General features: G+C 42.5%; 1 protein-coding gene across 13 annotated transcripts in view; it reads left to right on the plus strand.

The window, feature by feature from the left end:
* Dennd1a (DENN domain containing 1A) overlaps positions 1–26998 on the plus strand; it is a 533475-nt gene that overhangs the window by 351388 nt on the left and 155089 nt on the right. For all 13 annotated transcript variants that reach the window (XM_038335860.2, XM_038335849.2, XM_038335850.2 and 10 more), the window contains one exon: positions 5139–5240. In XM_038335860.2, coding sequence (XP_038191788.1) covers positions 5139–5240 — 102 coding nt within the window. The remainder of the gene's footprint in view (positions 1–5138; positions 5241–26998) is intronic.

The following is a 26998-nucleotide window of genomic DNA, read 5'->3' on the forward strand; positions in this document are numbered from 1 at the left end:
CTTCTCTGTCAGATCACAAGGAGAGAAGCTTTCTAAAGTAGCTCCTGTACTGCCCTTAGTACTGTGCTGAGCTCCTTATAAACATGCTGCACTCCACACATAGCCAGACAGCTCCATTCTCACTCTATAGATGAGAAAACTGCAGCTCAAGAGAACTTGCTGGCAGTCACATTGCCAAGGCAAGGCTTGGATGAAGTGGTCTGATTCTAGGACCTTCATTCCTGAGTTAATGCCTGCTGTCCCTGTCCACTGTGAATTCATCCTGTGCTAATTAATTATGGTAATTTTACATGGTTGTTATCATAGCCATAATTATTGTTATTCCCATTGCACTTCCTAAAGCAGACTCCAGTTTGCTTACAGTAGGCTTGGATGGTCCTTGTGGGTTTGCATTGACATCTGCTACAAGACTGGACTCCCAATACAATGGAGCCAGGCACAGCTGGTCTGCTCCTTCTCCAGCTAAGGAATATGTGCCTATGTCAGACTCTGTACTAGACATGCAGACCAGTGAGATACGGCTCTAGCCCCAGGGGTGGTCCTGGTATAAGGATAACAAAAGATTCACCACAGTGACCCCCCCAGTGCCTCCATCCTGATGTAGGAATGCTGTTCTTTCCCTGCAGTCTGTCAGAGGAGACTGAGGTGGATGGAGCTGGGCCCTGCACCTCAACTTGCAGTCACTTGTCTTTCCACTTGGCCAGCACTGCTAGTTCCTGGCATTTACATCTTCCCATTCTGTGTGGAGCCATCATTTCATCTTCCTTTTATGGCCTTACTTGTGAGTCCTGCCTTTTCAATAACTGTCCAGTCCCCTTTCAGGATATTAGGTATTTAGATATACCCTAAGAGGACACAAGACACAAACATTTTTAAAAACTCTCCGGTTGGCATGAAGGGCACTGGGTATCAAAGGCCTTCAGGGTGGCCCTGGGAAGAGCCCCTTCATCCTGAACACTCATTCACAGTCATGCATTCACCCCTGCCTTTCCAGGTCTACTGTGAGTTTATTCTATGTTCTGGATAACATTCTGATGGGCTTCTTAACTGCACAACAAACCATCCACTTAAAGTGTATAGTTCAATGAATTTTGAGTTTTGAAGCCACTACCATAATGATTTGGCACATTTTTATCATCCCAAAAGAGCTTCAGTTTTTTACTTAACAAATACCTTATACTTCCTGTGAGCCAGACACTACTTAAATACTTTTAAAATGTTAGTCCATTTAATACTCATAGCAAGCTTAGTATAGTGTCTGTTATCTGAACCCAGAAGAAAGGAAACAGGCACAGGAAGATTGACTTGCCCATGTTGTTATGGCTAGTGTGATTAGGTAGAATACAGACTAGATGTCAGATCTCTGCTCCTCAGCTCTGGGTTCTCGTTATTCTCTCTTTCCATCCCATACCTTCATTCATTTATTCATTCACTCATTTAAGAATTGTCAGCTGTGGGCCAAATATTGGGGTAGTAACTAAAGTAGGAAATGCAGAGACAGGGCAAAGGATCAGTAAGTAAGATACTACAGCATAAGTAAACCTATATCAATTTGTTGTTCTGATTGTGGGAAGCCCAGGTCCTAGAAACCATATTATGCAGCAGGCTCTCAGAGTTACCAAGTTCTGGAAATTATGCAGAAACTCTTTACCACATAATAGCATCTCTAAATACCACAGTGAATGTCAGGGTTTTTATTGCTGCAATTACACACCATAACCAAAAAGCAAAGTTGGGAGAGGAAGGGTTTATTTGACTCACACTTGCACATCACAGTTCACCATCAATGGATTCAGGACAGAACACAAACTGGGGAGGAGCCTGGAGGTCGCAGCTGATGGAGAGGCCACGAAGGGGTGCTGCTTACTATTCACCAAGGCTTTCTCAGTCTGCTTTCTTATAGAACACAGGACCACCTGTCCAGAGGTGTTCCCACCCATAATAGATTGGGCCCACCCACACCAATCACTAAATAAGAAAATGCACTACAGGCTTGCAAGCAACCTTATCCTATGGAGGCATTTTCTATATTGAAAGTCACTCCTTTCCAGCGGCTCTAGCTGTGTCTCTTTGACATACAACTAGCCAGCACAGTGAAGATGAGGCTGGCATTGTACCCGGGGGATTTGTGATGTACAGTGCAGTGCTTAAGGCTACCCACATGGTATGGATGAGCTAGAGGTGACTCTTAGGAAAGTAGTGCCCTCTCAGTTGCTTCTGAGCTTCTCATGTGCTTCACGTTGTCCCTTTCCTGGTCCAAAGACAAGTCAAACTAAGACTAGCAAAGCACACAGGAAAAACATTTTAATATTTTAACGAGCACTATTGATGGGGTGCTGCCGTTTTTGTGTTTCTGTGTAAGAAATGCCATTTGGAAAGCTGGTGTATATGTCAGTGTTGTTTTGTGCTTTTTCCCCTCCTTCCCGTTCTGAGGATAAGCCTATGGAGTCTGGTGGGGGAGGGGTTTGCAGCTGGCAGGAGCCTTGGCATATGCTGTAACTAAAAAGAGAGGGAATGTGTTGGTGGGACAAGCTACCGGAGAGCTGTCTCGGTGTGCTGCGGTACTTGTAAGTGTTCTAATTGGGTAGGATTTTTGGAGGACTATTTTGACATCTGCTCGTGTCTTTGCTGATTTTTCTTCACTTAGAGTAGGAAACACAAGCTGTGGATAAAATGGCTGTAAAATAATTGGAAGAAAAGATATATCTCTAAAATGAATTCACCAGAGACACTTCTTAAGGAGTGGAAACTAAAATCCACTTCTGGGAATCTGTCCTGAAGCACAGAGCTTCCAGCCTTCAGACTTCATGGCCATGTCATATATATTAATGTCTTAAGTGCTTGAAGCAACTTTCAGCAACCTGGCCTTGGTTGAGTTTACCTCCATGTAGCAGAACACTCTGGAACAATTAGTAACTGTTACTTATCTTGTAATAAAGTAGAACATTGCTTATGCTGTAATCAATGAGAAAAATCGAGGGAGGCAGAAGCACTGTGAAGGATTTAGAGCCATGGTAGGTAGGAGGGAGCACAGAAGGAAATAATTTAGGATGATGACCCCCAAGCAGTGAGCTTCTTTGAGCTTTGGGGCTTCCCATTTTGCCCACCTGCTTGGTGGCTCAGTGTGAATCCTGAGCACATGGGTCTGGGAGCCTCCTCATGTGAGTGTTAGAGTCAGACTATTTTCCACAGCCAGGCTTGCTGACTTCCTAGCTGTGTGACTCTGAGAAATTTGTTTAGTCTCTGAGCCTCTCTCTTTGCCTTGAAGATAGTAAAGGCCCACCATGATGCTGAAGAGAAACAAGCTAGCACTCCTTCTCCATTCCCACCCCACAGCCCCAAGCCTTTGGGGAGAGAGTACCCTCCAACCAAGCCACCTGTGATGCTTTCCTTGGGAACTCTGAGCTTTAAGAAGCCCCTTGAGCCTATGCCAGACCCTTTAGAAGACGCCTTGCCACCGGCACGGTGGCACTGTCCATGAGAGGAAACTGCAGAACCAGCTCCTGCCTGGAGCCCAGTACTGGGGACAATTCAGTTACTAAGGGGACCCTGGCCTGCTAAGTCAGGAAAGAAGGCCAGGGTTTTTCCTCTTCTTCAGCCTGCTGCCATTGTTGAAAAAGTAAACACTCCACACAGCTTAACTGGCAAGTCCTCCAGCCAGGAGTGGAAGGAAATCAAAAGCTTGTTCCAGCCAGCCTCAGAGATCCCACAAGGGCTGTCTGTGCTGCTGGGGCAGCTCTGGGAACACAGAAACAAGCTCCAAAGTCCACACTCAACACCCACTTACAGGACGTGTCAGCCCCAGGACTGCTCTCCAGTGGCTGTTGTCTCTTGCCCCTTCTGTTTGGAGCTATTGGGAAGGTCAGATGAAGCAAGGCGGAAGAGGCTGGGGTGCAGTGGTCCTCAGTTCAGTACCGGTATCCTGGCATTTCTCATCACCATTCTAATTCTGCGTCCGATAACAATCATCAGCCTTTGAAATGAGAGCCAAGCTGTTGCCACCAAGAGGCCATTGCCACTGCAGCTTTTTTTGCCAGCACATATTAAAAAGTCATAATTTGAGACCATCCTGATCTACAGTTTGAGTTCTAGGACAGCCAGAACTACACAGAGAAATTTTGCCTCAAAAAAAAAAAAACCAGAAAATTTAAAAAGTAATCGTAATAACCACCATGTCCTGAATGCCTAGCCCTGGGCATATATGACTCTGAACTTCATAATAGCCTAGAGTACTGGTTCTCAACCTGTGGGCCATGACCCCTTTGATAAATTTCTATCTCCAAAAAATATTTACATTATGTTTCATAACAGTGGCAAAATTATAGTTGTGAAGTAGGAATGAAAATAATTTTATGGTTGGGTTCATCACAACATGAGAAACTGTCTTAAAGGGCTAAAGCACTAGAAAGGTTGAGAACCACTAGACCAGAGGAACTGGTAGGAAGTGAGGAGCACATCTATTTGGGATTCACAGATGAAGCCCTTCAGTTAGATATGTCACCTTGAACAGGCTTCATCACTTCATAGAGCCTCCATTTCTTTTTATTTTATTTTATTTTATTTTATTTTTGGTTTTTCGAGACAGGGTTTCTCTGTGGCTTTGGAGCCTGTCCTGGAACTAGCTCTTGTAGACCAGGCTGGTCTCGAACTCACAGAGATCCACCTGCCTCTGCCTCCCGAGTGCTGGGATTAAAGGCGTGTGCCACCACCGCCCGGCAGAGCCTCCATTTCTTATCTCTGAAATGGGTGGTAGTATCACACTTTCTAGCTCCTGGTGGAAAAGAAAACACCAGTGGGTAGGGTGAGAATGTCAGACAATGTCTTCAACATCATATATATGTAGATATATAAACAAAATGATAAACATATAAACAAAATGATAAAATTTCATTTTCCTAGCTCTTTGGCATGTTACATAGCTTCTGTGAAATGCTCTCAATGTGATTTGGAGAGTGAAAATGTGAGTTGGATAATTTCTGTGACAGTTAAATGAGCAGCAGAGGTGAGCCATGTATCTCTGGGACTGTAGCAGAGTAAACATTTATCCAGGGGTGCTATTCTTCCCTAAAGAAGGCCAAGGGTAAGTAACTTGTCCACTGATGATAGTTCCAGTGACTCTGGATTTTCTTTACTTGCAGAAGGTCAGAAACATGGCCCTAGAAGATGTTGTGATCTTGAACGTGGACACTAACACCCTGGAAACCCCTTTTGATGACCTCCAGAGCCTCCCAAATGATGTGGTGGGTAACGTGTGTGAGTTCTGTCTCCTGAGTGCTTTTGCTGTGAAGTGGGGAGACAGTGTGGTACGGGGCCTAGTATGTTGCAGGGTAATGGTGGTAGACAATGTTCAAAGATGGTACCAAAAAAGTCCTTACAACATAGATTTCCTGAAGATGGCAAATTGCAAGATGCCTTCTGAGTGAAATGAAGTAAGTGGCTGTTAAGGAAGAAAAGTAACTTGGGTAAATTATTTTCTCTCTCTGACCTCAGTTTCTGACTTTGAAAAAGAATTGCAAGGAAGGTGCTTAGGGCTATTATGGCAGATGTGGAAACAGCCATCTGATGCCTGACAACATGATTACATGTTGCCAATATTCCACAAATGGTACACACATTAAAATAATAAGTTTCATGTAAGTAGGGGGGCATTTATATCCTCCAGGTCTTAATATTCTCAGCATAGGCAAGTGGGCTTCCTCTGTATTCTGGCCACAGTGGCAGTTTCCAGCTTTGGGCCTTCAGCTCATACAGGATTGCAGAGTTGGGTGGGGTGGCCACAGAGGTACTTAATGCAGAGGAAGTCATAGATTAGATTCTGTAATGATACCTGAGCTTTAGAGCCTCACAAGTGAAAACCCTGTCCTGCTCAATGTTTCTGAATTTGGCACAGGCTATTCTCAGTGTATCAGTGTGTCCACAGCTGAACTGACAGTATCTTTTACCAGAGCTCCTGAAAGAAAGCTTCTTTTAAGTGTTTTCCCAGTCCACATCTTCCTAAACATAACCTACTCCAGGCCCTTATTTCCAGTCCTGAGGATAGGGGCTGAGAATGTAGCTCAGTTGGTAGAGAGCTTGCTGAGTAGAAGCAGAGCCCTGGGTTCAATACCCAGCACCACATAAACTAGAAGTGGTGAAATATACCTGTAGAAGGAACAGCGGGCTGCGTTCCCGCCCAGCTCCCGGCTGCCTGACTAGCTTATGCCCCGAAATAACAACACACAAATTATATTCTTTTAAACACTACCTGGCCCATTATCTCTAGCCTCTTACTGGCTAACTTTCACATCCTGATTAACCCATTTCTAATAATTTGTGTAGCACCACAAGGTGGTGGCTTACTGGGAAAGATTCTAGCCTACATCTGTCTCGTGTCGGAGAAGCATGGCAACTGCCTCACTGCCTTCTTCCTCCCAGCATTCTGTTCTGTCACTCCACCTACCTAATTATCTGTCCTATCAAAGGGCCAAGGCAGTTTCTTTATTAACCAATGAAAGTGACACATAGACAGATGACCCTCCTCCATCATATGCCTGTAATCCCAAGAGGGCAGGGAGGATCAGAAGCTCAAGACATCCTCAACTACAAAGCAAGTTTGAAGCTAGCCTAGACTACATAAGACCATGTGCTTAAGGGAGAGGATTAATGATTTTTAAAATATTTTTTAATTGTAAGAGGGAGATCTGATAAGCACAGTTTAATGGGAAAATAGTGATGGGCAAGACTATCATGCAAGGGGTACCTTTTGAGCAAAAGAACTACGGAAATATATAACAGACCTGTTATAAACCAATCTGCCCTTGTGTGAAGGGGACGATGCCCAGTGAGATATGCAAGATGAGAGCTCTAGTGGGCCTGGCAGTCTTCAGGCTCTGAGCATCAAGAGCAGGTCATTGTGGCACTCTCTGGGGACAATCACTTGTACCCTCGGGAGGCCAAGACTTAGTCCTGTCTAACTCAGCTCTTCAAAATACGTTTTTCTTCTTTTCCCAACAAAGTGAGAAAAGCAAGCAGGCAGCAGGTGACAGTCACAGGGAAAGGAGAGGAACAGGCCGCGGGTGACAGTCACACAGAAAGGAGAGGAACAGGCCATGGGTGACAGTCACAGGGAAAGGAGAATAACAGGCCGCGGGTGACACAGGGAAAGTAGAAGAGCAGGCATCAGGTGACAGTCACAGAGAAAGGATTCATCACACTGAACACAATTTTAAAAGTAATTTAAGTCTTTGCTTATGTGTGTGCATAAATTTCATTAAACAGTTTTAAACAAGCCTGTTTCTAAAGCCTTCAAAGGATCGACCTGACTTCCCAGAAATTTAATTTCCCGAAAATAGGGGAAAATTTAATCTCATGTCAAAATGAACTTTTACCCTACTTAAGAAAGAACAACAAGATCCAGCCTTCAACAACGTAACACCAGTGTCGGCATAACGTACTTGTCTATTTAGTCATTCATCTACTTTTAGTTTTTTAATAATTTTTTTGAGATTATAATATATATATATATATATTTATTATTCCTCCCCTCTCATTTTCTCCCTCCATCCCCTTTTATATATCTGCCCTGTTTTAATTCAAATTTGTTTTTCTTCCATTGGGGTGTGTGTTGTGTACACTAAATTTATAACACATCCTGCTTGGTCTGTATACTGTTTCTTGTATGGAATTTTTCAGGACTGGCCATTTGGTATTGAGAGTCAGTGTGTTCTGGCTAGAGGAAGGCTATTTCTCTTCTCTCTCTCAGCATCCCTTAGTTGCCTGTAATTCTTTGTCTAGATTTAAGACCTTATGAGGTTTCTCCCTTCCAATTAAGCATATCTTATTGGTGTCATTTTTGTTCAGGTCATGTTTAGGCAGCCATGTTAGTGAGGCTTCGTGGGTGTAGCTTCTCTGATATTTCTAGGAGACATATTCTCACAGCAAACTCTCTGGTCCTCTGGCTCTACAGTCTTCATACGCTGTCTTCTGTGATGAACCCTGAGTCTCAGGAGTTGTGCTGTAGATGGAACTGGGCTCCATAACTCCACATTTTGATTGGTTATAGTTAAAGACTCTTTGATGAGGGGTGAGAACTACACTTGTCTGTTGGTATAAATATAAATATTTATAGTGAAGTTAGAGATTATGCTGTGTTAGGAAAGTGGCAGTTGTAGGTTCTCGACGATTCATGACTTCATTAGCCACAGGCACCTGACTGGGTTACTTATATTTTCTAATACAGTATCTTGCTACACAGCCAGGCAGATCTTGAGTTCTGGCAGTACAATCATGCACTAGCAAGCAGACTGTTTTGAAAGTACAAGATACATTGAGAATCAGGAATGCCCCTGTAACAAGAAGAAAATTAGTATAAACATAAAAGGTAAATAAGCTTGAAGGCATAACCATAAAAATTCATGTAAAGTAGACGGGAGCAAAGGTAAGACATTAACAAAACCTTAGTGACCGCCCCATATCTCAGTCTCAAGAGAACTAACATACGTGCAGTTGGAGTCCTTGAAAGTGGGGAGGACAGAAATACCTTATAGTCAGTTTTCAGAAGTTTTGATGGAAGTGAAAACCTAAGAACTCTGAGAAGCTCAGTGAGTATGGGGGTTTGTATGAAACATCCCTCGTAAATCTCGGCATTTGAATCCTTAATCCCTAGTGGACGGTTCTTTGAGGGGATTAGGTGTGGCCTTGCTGGAGGAAGTATGTCATTTGGGACAGGTTTTAAAACTCTCTGTGCCTCCTGCTTGTGGATCAAGATGTGGACTCTCAGCTACTGCTTCAGCTGCTGCCACCATTCCTCTACTCCTCCACAAATGACTTCTAGCTCTCCAGAACTGCACGCCCATTTATAACAGTGACAAAAGTGTTACTAAGACACTAAGCCTGGTACAAACCCTGGACTGAAAAGTATCCACACAGTGGCACATCATGATGACCTCTCAGTTCCAGTGATAAGAGACAACTTTAAGTTATCTACAAAAGAGGGGGAAAGTTTATAAGAAAAAGAAGTCATTCCTGCAGGCTTCTTGTCAGGAACTGTGTCAGCCAGAACATAGTGGGATATTTTTTTAAGTTATGAAAGACAAGTTTTCAATCTAAACACTCTTTATCTACCAAAAATATGCTTTCAAAGATAAAAGTGAACTTCTTAAAACATTTTTTACAGATTAAGAAAAAAGTAAAAGAAATACTTGTCAGCAGATCTGAGCTATGTCAAAAGAAGCTCTTGGGGTGGAGCAGAGAGTGGGTACTAACATAATGAAGCATCTATGACAAAGGCGTGAAGACAGCCAGAAACAGTAAATGCATAGGTTAATGTAAAAAAACATATCTTCTCATTTTTAATTTTTATGAATATTACCAAGTACTCAAGTAAAAATAATAACAATATATTATGTATTGTTGTATAAACAGAAGTAAAATATATGACAGCAGGTTCATGAAGCATAGCATGCTTCATTGGTTTGTATGTTCTATAAAATGTTGAAATGTCTGTGATATTGTTGACTGTGGACAGTATCAAATCAAAGATAAATATTATTGACTCAGAAACCACCAGAGGAGAAAGAAGACAGGGCCATACAACTAGCCAAGCAGTGCTGAGTGTTCGAGTGTTTTCCAGGAGGAGTAAAAGAAGCACATACATACAGCCACGTGGCGGCAGTGCACACCTTCAGTCCCAGCACTCAGGAGGCAGAGGCAGGCAGATAGATCTCTGAGTTTGGAGTCTAGCCTGGTTGCAGGATCAACAGAGTGAGTTCCAGGATGGCCAGGGCTACACAGAGAAACCCTGTCTTGAAGAACCAAAAAAAAAAAAAGGAGGAGGAGGAAGAGGAAAGAAAAAGAAGCAGTAGTACACACAAAACAAAACAAACAAAAGCAAAACAACATGCCTGGATCCATGGAGTTGGGTGTGTGGGCAAGTCCTCTAAGCATGAGTATATGAAATATACTCCAGATTGGAACCACATTACACATCCAAATATCCCAATAAGTAGTTATTACTTCTATATACTACCTATAAAAATTTCACTGTATGTATGTGGTATGTATTTTTGTTTGTACATATGTTTGTTGTATGTGCATGCACATGGAGGCTGGTTGAGTATCTTTTCTCAGTGACTTTTTTTAAAGGTCTTTTTAAATGTGTGTGAGTGTTTACCTGTATGTATGTCTATATAATTGTGTGTTACAGTTCTCAAAAAGGTCATATTGGATCCCCTGGAACTAGAGTTATGGACAGTTGTAAGTTACCATGTGAGTGCTAGGAATCAAATCCAGGTCCTCTGGAAGAGCAGCCAGTGATTTTAACTGCTGAACCCTCTCTCTAGCCTCCACCTAATTTTTTTTGAGACAGGGCTGTCACTGAACCTGAAGCTCACTAATTCAGCTAGACTAGCTGGCCAGTGAGCTCCAGAGAGTCACCGGTCTCTGCCACAGTTCCTGGACTGCAGTTACAGATGTCTGTTGTCACATGTGACTTTACTTAGGTCCTGGGTATCCAAACTTTAATCATGCTTGCTTATGGAGCCATTTCCCCAGCCACTTGAATTTCTCTTTAAATATACAGATTAAGATTAAAGAGTGAAAGAATGGGGCTGGGAGAAATAGTGTAGCAGCTGAGAGAGCTTGAGAGAGTCCTCAGCCCAGTCATGAAGGCCAGAGTTTGGTGATATTATTTCATTTGTATTGATATTATTTAAACATAAAGCTTGCCTGAAAATCAGAGAGTAAAACAGCCGCACTGGTCATCCATACAGACCAGGCAACGGTGGCACACACCTTTAATCGTAGTAGCCACACTGGTTAGCCATAAGGCCTGGAGGTAGTGCATGTCTTTGATCCCAGCACTAGAGAGGAATATAAGATGGGAGGAGGCAGGATCACCATTTCAGTCGGTAGAGATAAGAGCCAGTGACTGGTTGCTTCGCTTTTCTAATCTTCAGGTTGAACTCTGATGTCTGTCTCTGAGTTGTTATTGTTTGTGCTACAGATCACAGCACCATCACCCACATCAGGTGGCTCACTAACACCTGTAACTGCAGCTCCAAGGGACCCAGTGCCCTCTTCTGGCCTCTGTGGGTACTCCTACACTCAAATGTATACATACATCCAGACAGACATGCCACATCAATAATATAAAAAATCTTTAAGTAGCCAGGCGGTGGTGGCGCACACCTTTAATTCCAGCACTTGGGAAGCAGAGGCAGGCGGATCTCTGTGAGTACAAGGCCAGCCTGGTTTACAAGAGCTAGTTCCAGGACAGGTTCCAAAGCTACAGAGAAACCCTGTTTCGAAAAACCAAAAAAAAAAAATCTTTAAGTAAAAAAATGAAAAACATATACCATGTAGTCACTAATCAAAAGAGCGTTGGTGAAAAGAGACCAGTCTTCCATACAGAGAAAAGTAAAAGATGCTCTAACGATGCTCTTCTTTCTAGGAGATTGTTTTTGAGTAATTTGCTTCTAAAAAATAGTTTGCCCAAAGGTAAATAAGGTAAATGTGACATGAAAGCAAAGGGAGAGCTATTGAGGGGAGAAAGGGACCCAGCAAGGGGTCATGTGGCTGGGCCATCGGTAAAAAGGATAAAAATAGTACATGAAAATGTCATCATGAAACCAATGTGCTATATACAAACGTAAATTAATTAAAAATAGGGTTTGCAAAGAAAACTATAGGAAGCTTCATGGAGAAACACCCGGACTTCAGGTTTAATTTAACATCACAGTGATTTTATGTAATTGTCATGTGACCCAATATAATGTGATGGAAAAGATTCTTAATATCTGGTGCTCTTTCCAAAATGTATTCTAATTTTGAAAAAAAAAATATACTTACTCAAATTTTGGAACATTCTAAAAGATGCCTGATTAACATGTGCCAGTCCCATAAAAGACAAAGGTTGCAAAGCAGCCTTCGTTCAGCAGAGACAGAAGCTTGGCAGTGAAGTGCAGGGTAGAGTCTAAGATGGAAAGGCATAGTAGGGCTGAGAGTGCAGCTGGAGCTTGCACCAGCACTGGGCTCCTAGTCTGGACGAACTCCAATGCGAGTATGGGAAATCTCGGGGAGCTGGTGACACAGACATGGGTGCTTGTACTATTTCCACAACTTCATGTAATCTGCAGAAGTCCAAAGTAAATGTTTATTTTTTAAAAAGAGAAACAAAATAAAGATATTAGGATTATATTAATGCCTGTAATTTTAGCAATTTAGATAAAATGCACAAATTCCTTCAAATACATAAATCCAGAAAGTGACTCAAGAAGAAAGGATGTAAATGTTTAAAAAAAAGTTGCATTTGTGATTAAAACTTTTGAAAACAAATATAATTATACATAAAGTTTTTCAGAGCATTGAGGTAAAAGAAATAACCCCCAATTTTATTTCATGGAGTCAGCATTACCCAAAGATTAAAACAAAACAAAAAAAATTTATCAATGAAACTATAGACTGACATGCCTTATAAATAAAAATGTGAAATTTTTAAACAAAATATTAACAAATTGAATCTAATAAAAGATAAAAGATAATGATCAAGTTAATACAGATTGAAAGTCAGTTTGAGTAATTTACCCAGTCAAAAGGCTAGAAGAGAAAACTAGATTAAGAGAGCTGCAAAAGCACATGTATTTTAAGAATCATTCAGGACCCATTCATATAAAAGCTCTTAAAAACTGGGAACTCTCATGGCAAGAGGACCATCCAGGAAGGACTACTCACATCATGCCTAGTGGGGAAGCTGGAAGTTCAAACCAGATAATTAGGACAAGAAACAAAAGAAGGGGAGGGAAGAAGGGAGAGAATTTCTGAAGATTAGAAAATTAAGTAGGGCCTGGAGGGATGACTCATTTGGCAAAGTGCCCATTGCACAAGTGTGAGGACCTGAGTTTGATCTTCAACACCCTTGTTAAAATTAAAATCCCAAGGACCAATGAGTGCATCTCTAAACCCAAGGCTGGGGGAGGGCTAGGGCCAGGCACATTGGAGCACATTGGCTGGCCAGTCTAGTTGAATGAGCCCCAGATTCAATAAGAGACCATGGCTTAAAAGAAATAACATCCAGAGTAATTAAGGAAGACATTGAGTATCAAACCTACACATAGAAACAATGAAGTAAGTAAACTTGTTGTTACTCAGACAACATGATCCTGTATATGGAAAATATTAAGGAGCATCAAAAATGGATTTAGCAAGAACACAAGAAAATATCAGTGTACAAAATTCAAATATATTCTTATATACTTGAAAGGAGCAATTGAAAATGAGATTTTTAAAATAGCATGCAAAATACAAAATATATTTAACAACAATAAAAAATGTATGCTGCAAACAAAAGAACATTTGAGAAAAAAAAATTTTGAAAGACCTAAATAAAAGAAGAGATATTCCATGTTTTGGATTGGAGGACTCAATATTTTTATGCAATATTTTTAAGATGTTAATTTGCCTAAATTGATCTATAGATTCAATATAATCCCAACCCAAATTCCAGATGGCTTTTTTTTGAAAACTTGACAAGCTAATTCTAAAATGTATATATGTGAATATGCTAAAGAACTAGACTAGTGAAGACAGTATTGAAAAAGAAAGCTAGAGCTGTAAGACTTTTGTTACCTGACTTTGAGATGTAGAACAAAATGACAAAGACAGTGTAGATGACCTCATAGGCTCAGGAAGAGCTCAGAAGGAGACCTTCCATCAACAGGGACTTAGTCTTGTCTGGGTTCTCTTTCCCCAAAATAAATGTGCTGAAACAACTGGATATCATTGTGGAGAAGAGGAACCTTGACTTTTACCTCATGTAATTGTTAGCACAAAACAGATTAAGCATCGAAACAGAGCTGAGACTACAAAAGAAGTAGAAGAAAACATGAGAGAATCTAAATGAATGTGAGGTAAGCAAAGATTTCTTAGCTAGGTTACAAAAGGCAAGCTTCATAAAAGAAAAATCATGAAGTAGATCTCAATATAGTAAATACTTACCTCCTGTAAGCACAGGCATTTAATAAAGAGACAAATTTAAGGCATAGAAAATATTCTCAGTGGTTCAATCTTTAAAGGTAAAAGCAGGAGGATTTGCTCAATAGATAACAGCAATTGCTGCCAAACCTAACAACCTAAGTTTGTCCAGAGATCTGCATGGTGGAAAGAGAAAACTGGTTCCTGCAAATTGTCCTCTAACCTCACACATCCATTGTGACACATGTGCAACTCCTCTGCTCCAACATGCATATAAAATAAATAAGTGTAATTTAAAATTCTAAAGAAAAAGACGCGGTCCAAAATATGTAAAGAAACCCTAAGACTCAGTAATATGAGAGCACAATAATTAAAGTGTGCAAAAGACTTAAGAAGAGCATCAGAAAGATATTCACGTAGCCAACAAGCACATGAAATGATATTTAGCATCATTAGGTGGAGGATACAAATTAATGCCACTGTGATGGATGACTATGTACCATTTGTATGCTAAAATAAAAAGTTTTAACCCTTCATCTTATACATCTGTTTTCTCTGTGACCAAACACAGGTATCTGCTAGGTATCTATCAGAGCAAATGAAAACTTGTATACATGCATACAAATGAGTGAATACTTTCAGCAGCTTTGTTCATAATTACCCCAGTTTTCAAAAAGATCCCCATGTCCTTCATCAGACAAACATATAACCAAGTAGTATATGCTCATAAACTGGAACCCTACTCAGTAATTAAAAGAAACTACTGATTTTTCCAACAAAATAGATATCACCCATATTTCATAATTAGTACAAGTATCTACTAGTAAGATTCTGATATAGACACAGCTAGAGGTAGACATCAGATTGTCTATATGAATATATAGGAATTCTATAGAAAATATGAAGGGGATGGAGTTGTTCTGCATCTTGATTTTTATGGTGGACATGTGAATATTTGTGTCTTTAAAAACTATAAATCTAGGAGCTGGGACCTAGCTCAGTTGGTAAAGTACTTGTCACTCGAGCATGAGAACCTGAGTGCAGCCCTTAGAATTCACTTTAGAAGCTCACACTTGGAAGCCCAGCAATGGAGAGATGTGGAAGAAAGGGTCTCTGGGGCTCACAACCCAGCCAGTATAGCCTGATGAGCAAGCCCCAGGTCCCAGAGAGATGCTATTAGAAAACAAGGTGGTCCAGAGGTAGTAGTAGAGATGGACATTTGTGAATTCTGGGCCAGCCAGAGCTACTCAGTGAGACTCTGCCTCATTAAGCACACTTATATACACAACAAAAAAGACTTCTGAGGAACAACACTCTAGGTTAATGGCTGTCTTAGACTCAAAGTGCATGTACACACACTCACAAGTACACACACATGCACACAAATTCTAGAACTGTTCACTGAAAGTGATGAGTTGCAACATGTATATCACACCTCAGTATGGCTAACTTTAAGGACTGACACCACAAGTATATTTTTAATTATTTTTTTAGTCCCTGGAGATGTGCTGAGAGCTCCAGTCTGTGGATGATACCAGCCATGCACATGAAACAACATGTTGTATCACAGTAATAAAGAATTAGATCCTTCTCTGGATCTGATCGCTAGGCTATGTTTGCATGTATTAGTACTGTCTTTTTTTTTTTTTTTGTTTTTTGTTTTTTTTCCCTCATGGTTTATTTTTTTTTTATATTTAAAAATTTCCATCTCCTTCCCTCCTCCTCCCCCCTCCCTCCCCTCCTTCTCCCCTTTCTCTCCCCTCCTTCTCCCCCTTCCCTCCCCTCCCCTCCACCCATACCTCCCCTCCCTCCCTCTCAAGGCCAAGGAGCCATCAAGGTTCCCCACTCTATGCTAAGACCAAGGTCCTCCCAACTCCCCCCAGGTCCAGGAAGGTGATCGACCAAGCTGAGAAGGCTCCCACAGAGCCCGTCCATGAAGAACAATCAGAGCCCAGAGCCATTGTCCTTTGCTTCTCAGTCAGCCCCCGCTGTTGGCCACACTCAGAGAGACGGGTTTGGTCGCATGATCCATCAGTCCCATTCCAACTGGAGTTGGTGATCTCCCATTAGTTCTGTCCCACCGTCTCCATGAGTGAACGCACCCCTCTCGTTCCTGACTTTCTCCCTCATGTTCTCGCTCCTTCTGCTCCTCATCGGGACCTTGGGAGCTCAGTCCAGTGCTCCAATGTGGGGCTCAGTCACCTTCCCCATCTGTCGCCAGCTGGAGGTTCCCTCACGGTCCTGACTTTCTTTCTCATGTTCTCTCTCCTTCTGCTCCTCATCAGGACCTTGGGAGCTCAGTCCGGTGCTCCAAGGTGGGGCTCTGTCATTTTCTTCATCTATCGTCAGGTGGAGGTTCTATGGTGATATGCAAGAAATTCATCAGTATGGCTATAGGAACTGGCCTTTTCAGGCTCCCTCTCCTCAGCTGCCCAAGGAACTAACTGGGGGCGTCTCCCTGGAAACCTGGAAACCCCTCTAGGGTCAAGTCTCTTGACAACCCTCAGGTAGCTCCTTAAATTCAGATATATGCTTCCCTGCTCTCATATCCACCCTTCCTATATCCCAAGCACCCCATTCCTCCGAGCTCCCCCCGCTCTCCCCTTCACACTTTTCTCTCCCCATCTTCCCTTGGCCCAGTCTTGCCCAACCCTCAAGTTCCCAATTTTGCCTGGCGATCGTGTCTACTTCCAATATCCAGGAGGATTACTATATCTTTTTTGGGAGTTCACCTTCTTATTATCTTCTCAAGGATCCCAAACTTATAGGCTCGATGTCCTATAATCATGGCTAGAAACCGAATATGAGTGAGTACATCCCATGTTCATCTTTATGGGTCTGGGTTACCTCACTCAGAATAGTGTTTTCTATTTCCATCCATTTGCCTGCAAAGTTCAAGATGTCATTGTTTTTTACCGCTGAGTAGTATTCTAGCATGTATATATTCCACAGTTTCTTCATCCATTCTTCCACTGAAGGGCATCTAGGCTGTCTCCAGGATCTGGCTATTACAAATAATGCTGCTATGAACATAGATGAGCATATGCTTTTGTTGTATGATTGGGCATCTCTTGGGTAGATTCCCAATAGTGGAATTGCTGGGTCCTGGGGTAGGTTGATCCCGAATTTCCTGAGAAACCGCCACACTGCTTTCCAAAGTGGTTGCACAAGTTTGCATTCCCACCAGCAATGGATGAGTGTGCCCCTTACCCCACAACCTCTCCAGCAAAGGTTATTATTGGTGTTTTGGATTTTAGCCAATCTGACAGGTGTGAGATGATATCTCAAAGTTGTTTTGATTTGCATTTCCCTGATAGCTAGGGAGGTTGAGCATGACCTTAAGTGTCTTTTGGCCATTCGAACTTCTTCTGTTGAGAATTCTCTGTTCAGTTCATCGCCCCATTTTTTAATTGGGTTAATTGGCATTTTACCGTCTAGTCTCTTGAGTTCCTTATATATTTTAGAGATCAGACCTTTGTCAGTTGCAGGGTTGGTGAAGATCTTTTCCCAGTCAGTAGGCTGCCTTTGTGTCTTAGTGACAATGTCCTTTGCTTTACAGAAGCTGCTCAACTTCAGGAGGTCCCATTTATTCAATGTTGCCCTTAAAGTCTGTGCAGCTGGGGTTATGCATAGGAAACGGTTCCCTGTGCCCATTTGTTGTAGAGTACTTCCCACTTTCTCCTCTATCAATCTCAATGTGTTCAAATTAATATTGAGGTCTTTAATCCATTTGGACTTCAGTTTTGTGCATGGTGATAGATATGGATCTACTTTCATTCTTCTACAGGTTGACATCCAGTTATGCCAGCACCATTTGTTGAAGATGCCCTCTTTTTTCCATTGTGTACTTTTGGCTCCTTTATCAAAAATCAGGTGTTCATAGGTTTGTGGTTTAAGATCCGGGTCTTCTATACGATTCCATTGGTCAACTTCTCTGTTCTTATGCCAATACCAAGCCGTTTTCAATACTGTAGCTCTGTAATAGAGTTTGAAGTCAGGGATGGTAATGCCTCCAGAAGTACCTTTATTGTATAAGATTTTTTTGGCTATCCTGGGTTTCTTGTTTTTCCATATAAAGTTGATTATTGTCTTCTCAATCTCTGTGAAGAATTTTAATGGGACCTTGATTGGGATTGCATTGAATCTATAGATTGCTTTTGGTAGAATTGCCATTTTTACTATGTTGATCCTCCCAATCCACGAGCAGGGGAGATCCTTCCATTTTCTGGTATCCTCTTCAATTTCTTTCTTCAAAGACTTAAAGTTCTTGTCATCTAAATCCTTCACTTCCTTGGTTAGCGATATTCCCAGATATCTTATGCTATTTGTGGCTATTGTGAAAGGTGATACTTCTCTGATTTCCCTCTCTGCTTCCTTATCCTTTGTGTATAGGAGGGCGACTGATTTTTTGGAGTTGATCTTGTATCCTGCCACGTTACTGAAGGAGTTTATCAGCTGTAGGAGTTCTTTGGTGGAGTTTTTGGGGTCGCTTATGTATACTATCATATCATCTGCAAATAATGAAAGTTTAACTTCTTCCTTTCCAAATTGGATCCCCTTGATTCCCTTATGTTGTCTTATTGCTATTGCTAGAACTTCAAGCACTATATTGAAGAGATAAGGAGAGAGTGGACAGCCTTGTCGTGTTCCTGAATTTAGTGGGATAGCCTTGAGTTTCTCTCCGTTTAATTTGATGTTAGCTGTCGGTTTGCTGTAAATAGCTTTTATTATATTTAGGAATGACCCTTGTATCCCTAATCTCTCCAAGACCTTTATCATAAAAGGGTGCTGAATTTTGTCAAATGCTTTTTCAGCATCTAATGAGATGACCATATGGTTTTTTTCCTTCAGTTTGTTTATATGATGGATTACATTAATAGATTTTCGTATGTTGAACCAGCCCTGCATCTCTGGGATGAAGCCTACTTGATCGTAATGGATAATTTTTCTAATGTGTTCTTGGATTCGGTTTGCCAGTATTTTATTGAGAATTTTTGCGTCCATGTTCATGAGTGAGATTGGCCTGTAATTCTCTTTCTTGGTTGAGTCTTTGTGTGGTTTAGGTATCAGGGTAACTGTAGCTTCATAGAAGGAATTTGGCAGTGACTCTTGTGTTTCTATATTATGAAATACCTTAAGGAGTATAGGTATTAGGTCTTCTTGGAAGTTCTGGTAGAATTCCGCATTGAAACCATCTGGTCCTGGGCTCTTTTTGGTAGGGAGGTTTCTGATAACAGTTTCTAATTCTTCGCGACTAACAGGACGATTTAGAGCATTTACCTGGTCCTGGTTTAACTTTGGTATATGGTATTTATCTAAAAAACTGTCCATTTCTTTTACATTTTCCAATTTTGTGGCATACAGGCTTTTGTAGTAAGATCTAATGATTTTCTGAATTTCCTCTGTGTCTGTGGTTATGTCCCCCTTTTCATTTCTGATCTTGTTAATTTGTGTGTTCTCCCTCTGCCGTTTGAATAGATTGGCTAAGGGTTTGTCAATCTTGTTGATTTTCTCCAAGAACCAGCTTCTTGTTTCATTGATTCTTTGGATTGTTTTCTGTGTTTCTATTTTGTTGATTTCTGCCCTCAGTTTGATTATTTCCAGTCTTCTACTTCTCCTAGGTGAGTCTGCTTCTTTTTTTTCCAGAGCTTTCAGGTGTGCTGTTAAGTCACCAATGAGTGCTTTCTCCGTTTTCTTTAAGTGGGCACTTAGTGCTATGAACTTTCCTCTTAGCACTGCTTTCATTGTGTCCCATAGGTTTGAGTATGTTGTGTCTTTGTTTTCATTAAATTCAAGAAAGACTTTAATTTCTTTCTTTATTTCTTCCTTGACCCAGGTGTGGGTCAGTAGTTGACTGTTCAGTTTCCATGAGTTTGTGGGCCTTCTGGGGGTAGCATTGTTGTTGAATTCTAATTTTAATCCATGGTGATCCGATAAGACACAGGTGGTTACTAATATTTTTTTGTAACTGTGGAAGTTTGCTTTGTTACCAAGTATATGGTCAATTTTCGAAAAGGTTCCATGAGCCGCAGAGAAGAAGGTATATTCTTTCCTATTTGGGTGGAATGTTCTATAGATGTCTGTTAAGTCCATTTGGTTCATTACCTCCATTAAGTCTTTCAATTCTCTGTTAGGTTTCTGTCTGATTGACCTGTCCATTGGTGAGAGAGGAGTGTTGAAGTCTCCAACTATTAGTGTGTGTGGTTTGATGGCTGCCTTGAGTTCTAGAAGTGTTTCTTTTACATAAGTGGGAGCTTTTATATTAGGGGCATAGATATTCAGGATTGAGACTTCATTCTGAAGGATTTTTCCTGTTATGAGTATAAAGTGTCCCTTTCCATCTCTTCTGATTGATTTTAGTTTGAAGTCAACTTTGTTGGAAATTAGTATGGCCACACCCGCTTGTTTCTTAGGGCCATTTGCTTGATAAACCTTTTCCCAACCCTTTACTCTGAGTAGGTGCCTGTCTTTGTGGTTGAGGTGTGTTTCTTGTAAACAGCAAAATGTTGGATTCTGTTTTCGTATCCAGTCTCTTAGCCTGTGCCTTTTTATAGGTGAATTGAGTCCATTGATATTAAGTGATATTAATGACCAGTGTGTTAACTTCAGTCATTTTTAGTAGTAGAGTTTGTGTGTTTCCCTTCTTCTAGTTGTGCTGGTGAAGGGTCGCTAGATGCCTGAGTTATTGTCGGCGTTGTTGGACTCCTTGGTTTGTGATTTTCCTTCTATTACTTTCTGCAAGGCTGGATTTGTGGCTGCGTATTGTTTAAATCTGTTTTTGTCCTGGAATATCTTGTTTTCTCCATCAATGGTGAATGCAAGCTTTGCTGGGTATAATAGTCTAGGCTTGCATCCATGTTCCCTAAGTGTCTGTAGCACATCTATCCAAGCTCTTCTGGCTTTCATGGTTTCCATTGAGAAATCAGGTGTAATTCTGATAGGTTTCCCTTTATATGTTACTTGACCTTTTTCCTTTGCAGCTCTTAATATCTGTTCTTTATTCTGTATGTTTTGTGTTTTGATTATTATATGGCGTGGGGATGCTTTCTTTTGATCCAGTCTATTTGGTGTTCTGTAGGCTTCTTGTACCTTCATAGGAACATCCTTCTTTAGGTTGGGGAAGTTTTCTTCTATAATTTTGTTGAATATGTTTTCTGGGCCTTTGAGTTGTAATTCTTCTCCTTCTTCTACCCCAATTATTCTTAGGTTTGGTCTTTTCATGGTGTCCCAGATTTCCTGAATGTTTTGTGTTAAGAATTTGTTAGATTTGTTTAGTTCTTTAATCTGTGAGTTTATTTCTTCTATAGTATCTTCAGAGTCCGAGATTCTTTCTTCCATCTCTTGTATTCGGTTGGAAATACTTGTCTCTGAAGTTTCTGTTCGTTTACTCAGAGTTTCCATTTCCAGTCGTCCCTCAGATTGTGTTTTCTTCAATACCTCCATTTCATTTATCAGGTCTTGTACTGTTTCCCTTACCTGTTTGATTGCTTTTTCTTGTTTTTCTTGTTTTTCTTGGGTATCTTTGAGAGATTTATTTATTTCGTCTACCTTTTTGTTTGTCATCTCCATTTCTTTATGGCAGTTTTTTACCTCCTGTTTAAGGTCCTCTATTATTTTTATAAAGTACTGTTTAATGTCGGTTTCTTCTATATCTTCTGGGGTAGGGTGTTCAATTCTTGTTGTTTCGGGATGTCTGGCTTGTGGTGATGTCATGTTGCCTTTCATGTTGTTGGAGGAGCTCCTGCATTGGCGCCTGCCCATCTCTTCCTTCAAAAGGAGCGCGGAGGTGTTTGGTGTCCCCAAAGAATGATGGATCCTCCCCAAAGAATGATGGATCCTCCTGCAGACTGTCAGGTCCCCTTGCAGGCCAAGCAGCTCTCAGACAAAGGCCTACCTTGCTCCGGGCAGTCAAATGCAGGAGGGGACCTCCCACCGGCCTGGGTGCACTCAATTCCAGGTCCCCAGAGCCCAAACAGGCTGAGCTGTGGGATTTTGTGGCCCCAAAGACGGGAGGATGAGGCAGGGGGAGGGGGGGAGGATTCTGGGTGCAAGCTGGGAAGGGACAGGGAGAGAGAGGCAGTATCCGGGGAGAATAACCCCTGCAGGAAGAGCAGGAAGTGTGCTGGTGGCAGGGGGAGTTGTGGAGAGTCGGTGGTCCCTCACCGGGCAGCTGCCGAGGTTCGGGCACTCACTCCTCACTCACCCCAAAGAATGATGGATCCTTCTGCAGACTGTGAGGTCCCCTTGCAGGCCAAGCAGCTCTCAGACAAAGGCCTACCTTGCTCCGGGCAGTCAAATGAAGGAGGGGACCTCCCACCGGCCTGGGAGCACTCAATTCCAGGTCCCCAGAGCCCAAACAGGCTGAGCTGTGGGATTTTGTGGCCCCAAAGACGGGAGGATGAGGAAGGGGGAGGGGGGGAAGATTCTGGGTGCAAGCTGGGAAGGGACAGGGAGAGAGAGGTGGTATCCGGGGAGAATAACCCCTGCAGGAAGAGCAGGAAGTGTGCTGGTGGCAGGGGGAGTTGTGGAGAGTCGGTGGTCCCTCACCGGGCAGCTGCCGCGGTTCGGGCACTCACTCCTCACTCACCCCAAAGAACGATGGATCCTCCTGCAGACTTTCAGGTCCCCTTGCAGGCCAAGCAGCTCTCAGACAAAGGCCTACCTTGCTCCGGGCAGTCAAATGAAGGAGGGGACCTCCCACCGGCCTGGGTGCACTCAATTCCAGGTCCCCAGAGCCCAAACAGGCTGAGCTGTGGGATTTTGTGGCCCCAAAGACGGGAGGATGAGGAAGGGGGAGGGGGGGAGGATTCTGGGTGCAAGCTGGGAAGGGACAGGGAGAGAGAGGCAGTATCCGGGGAGAATAACCCCTGCAGGAAGAGCAGGAAGTGTGCTGGTGGCAGGGGGGGTTGTGGAGAGTCGGTGGTCCCTCCCCGGGCAGCTGCCGCGGTTCGGGCACTCACTCCTCACTCACCCCAAAGAACGATGGATCCTCCTGCAGATTTTCAGGTCCCCTTGCAGGCCAAGCAGCTCTCAGACAAAGGCCTACTTTGCTCCGGGCAGTCAAATGAAGGAGGGGACCTCCCACCGGCCTGGGAGCACTCAATTCCAGGTCCCCAGAGCCCAAACAGGCTGAGCTGTGGGATTTTGTGGCCCCAAAGACGGGAGGATGAGGAAGGGGGAGGGGGGGAGGATTCTGGGTGCAAGCTGGGAAGGGACAGGGAGAGAGGGGCAGTATCCGGGGAGAATAACCCCTGCAGGAAGAGCAGGAAGTGTGCTGGTGGCAGGGGGAGTTGTGGAGAGTCGGTGGTCCCTCTCCGGGCAGCTGCCGCGGTTCGGGCACTCACTCCTCACTCACCCCAAAGAACGATAGATCCTCCTGCAGATTTTCAGGTCCCCTTGCAGGCCAAGCAGCTCTCGGACAAAGGCCTACCTTGCTCCGGGCAGTCAAATGAAGGAGGGGACCTCCCACCGGCCTGGGTGCACTCAATTCCAGGTCCCCAGAGCCCAAACAGGCTGAGCTGTGGGATTTTGTGGCCCCAAAGACGGGAGCTATTAGTACTGTCTTATGGATTGTTTACTGATTTGGCAGCAGGTATTTAGGTAGCATCAACTGTGGTCCAGGTTTTACGATGAAGACGCCACTCTTCTCCATGAGGTCACAGGCTAGTTGGTGTGAGCTAGTGAATAGCTGGATGGCTTGTTTTATCCCTACTTCTCCAGTTACAGCCTACTCTCATGTTGTCAGTGATGACGTACTCCTGCACACAAGTACCACTCCCTGATTCGCAGGCCTATGATGGTGTCTCATTTTTCTATGTGTGAAGTTAAAAGGCCACATAGAACTCTTTTGAGTCCAGTCTGCCGACCTCACCTGCCTCATCTCTTGTCACCCTCGTACCCACCTTCATTTTTTTTTTTTTTTTTTTTTGTTTTTGTTTTTCGAGACAGGGTTTCTCTGTGGCTTTGGAGCCTGTCCTGGAACTAGCTCTTGTAGACCAGGCTGGTCTCAAACTCACAGAGATCCGCCTGCCTCTGCCTCCCGAGTGCTGGGATTAAAGGCGTGCGCCACCACCGCCCGGCCCCACCTTCATTTTGTACCAGCAGCTTGCCTCTGTCCATGGGAGCCCCAGGCATGTCTAGTCAAATAAATTTGTGGCCAGTTTAAGAATGGACATTTTCATCCTTTATTTGTTCAGCCAAAGTTTTTTGGATGTGTACTCAGTGTGTTGGGGACACTAGTACCTAAAAACAAATAAGAAGTGGTCACCATCCTGCCAGCAAAAGGTGAGGTTAACTGGAAGATGGGACTGAGTGCTGGAGCTATCCATGAGCAAGATAGGATGGGGAAGGGCATCACAGTCTAACACAGCCAGAAGAGACATGTGGGAAGGACCAAAGGTGTGGAGTAGAGGAAGGACCAGAGTAGGTGTGATCAAAAGCACAAATTTGGACTTCAAATGGGGTCAGTGGGAAATGAGCTTAAAAAAAAAAAAGCCAGTGGTCTGCCATGTTCCATGCTATGATGTATCCCAGTGGTAAGGGAATCCTACTTTTCACTGTTTCTCAACTTCCCAAAATCTGGCCAAAGCTTCCCTCTGTCCCACATCAACAAATATATGACTTGAGTATGGGGGATAGTTGCATGAATGGTGTCACCTCTGACCAGCATACACTCCTTCAACCCTTCTGATTTTAAGGAATTGTCTTTGTTCTACACTGGGCTACCCACCACCAGTGGCCACTCCATTTGTACATTCCAAGCAGGAAGCAAAGGAGCATCATGACCTAGCACACCTTGGCCAGAGTGTGTGTGTGTGTGTGTGTGTGTGTGTGTGTGTGTGTGTGTGTATGATTTGTCGACAATCGAGGACTTTATGGGCTTCATTACAGACGCCAGGGCAGGAGCACTGTGGGACATCAGAAGAGCCCTCAGCAGTAAACCACAACTCCAAGCTTTGGAATGCCGTAAATGTTTAAGAGACTTCCTTCCTTTCATTACTGAATTTTACTTCACTTTTATACCAGTAAAGAGTTGTGCTTTATTGGTTGAAATTTCTTGATTCCGCTTTCCCCAGGTCTGTTTAAAGCTACATTTTATCTTTGAGATTGTTTGGCTCACCATGGAGGAAGTGCTGCCAGCAAATTCAATTAACTGGCAGAGCTCACAGATATTGTACATGGATTTCTTTTTTTTCCTCCTTTTTCACAACTGCTACATAAACACAGCTGGGTTTAATATTTGTTGTAACAAAGATTTAACGTGAATCATTTTACTCTGGGTAATTAATGCTTGTAATGCTGGTTCCTCAGCTTGCTTTGTAATCCTCTTCGTTTCCTTACTTATGCTATCTAGATAATGAAGTGTGCTCCTCCAGGTCTCTGCCCTGCCTTAAAACTGCTTAATATTTGGCCATTCCCACTAGAGAGCAGATGCTTTTCTTTGCAAGAATTGAATTTCTGTCAGCTCTTTTATGCATCATGTGTTTGGAACTGTAAGTGGATCAAGTTGTTCATCACAGCAGGGACACTATGAGGCACTTCTATTACATACACTTCCCACCCCCCCAGCCCACTTCCTGTTTTCTTCCCTCCCCTGAGGAGGTAGAGGTGCCCATATCCCCTTGGGAGATAGCTTACTCTGTGTGGATACACCGATGTGATCCACCATAGATCCGGCCTGACTGCCTCCCTGAGCATGGAAATCCATATCCCTTCAGCCCTGTCTTGTTGCTGAGACAAACTGCTATTATCTTGGTAAACACCAAGCACTTCATTAACTCCCAAATACATACTGAGTTTGGGTCACTAAATAAAATCATGAAGCCCAGCTTCATGAATGACATTCCAGTAATTGATGCCCTAGAAAATGTTCATTGTGAACCCATTATTCTTTTTTGATGCTAAAATTGGTAATTTTGGCTTTGGAGTTGGGCTAATATAGAAGAAAACCACTATCTGTTAGGCACCTGCTGTGTGCCAGGCACTGTTCTAGGGGCTTTGAAAGTCTTGATGTTTGATCAGTGTAACAATTTTTTTAAAAAAAGAAAGAAAAAGCGAAAAGCACTTTTTAGGGATGCCCCTGCCGTGATAGTGCTCATCCTTGGGTCTGAACTCAGCTCTCTTGGAGTGAACTGAGACATGCTCTTAGTAGGTGTCACTTAGTTTGCAGTTACCGTTTGTGGCACATTCACTGGTCTCCAGGGATATGCACATATAGTACAGTTGTTACAGTGAGCTGGTAAAACAGACTTTGCCTTTGAAGAAAGTCATCCTGTCTTCTGACAAACATTTGTAGTCAACTGGGGTCTTTTTCTAAGGACTTTTCATTAGGGTTGGGTAGTAGTGATGAGAAATCTGAGTCCTCCTTTGCTTTTGTTTCCTAGTCTGTTTGTTGTTAATGTTGGTAGTTTTAAAAAGTAATAGAGGTTATGTTGTTTTTTTTTTAAAAAAAAAAAAAAGTGCCTAACTTTCCTTTTGAAAGCACCTTTTATTTTTTTTCAAAGGCAACTTCCATTTTTATTTTGTGTGTTCTGTTTGCAAGAGAATGCTTCTTGGTTTATTCACGTTGACAACTGAAAAGCCTTAGACCTAATTAAAAGAATTTTCACAAGCACCTTTACTGAACCATTTCATTACGCAGCACTGCACAGATTGCATTGTGAAGCATGGTGATGGTTAAATCTGACCTTTAATCCTGGCCTGCCAGGAGTTTGGGGCAGGGAGCCCTGCTTTGAAAATACTCCCCCCAAAGCATACATGCATATGCTTGCACATGTTTGGTTAGAAATAATCTTTTTATTGAGTAGCTACCTACTAGTATAAATAAATGTCACTTTGAGCACAGATCCCTTAATCTTCAGTAATTTGTGTAAGATTTTTTAGCTTCAGTGCATCTGTGTGTGTGTGTGTGTGTGTGTGTGTGTGTGTAGCATGTGTGTGTAGTATTAAAGCTGAATTGTTTTATAGAAAAAACAAAGACAATTTTACTTACTCCAGACAAAAATATGAAAGGATTGGAGCAAGTGAATTTTGCAAATGAGTAGAAAGGTAG

The sequence above is a fragment of the Arvicola amphibius genome, chromosome 7 (genome assembly GCF_903992535.2).
Source record: "Arvicola amphibius chromosome 7, mArvAmp1.2, whole genome shotgun sequence".
NCBI lineage: Eukaryota > Metazoa > Chordata > Mammalia > Rodentia > Cricetidae > Arvicola > Arvicola amphibius.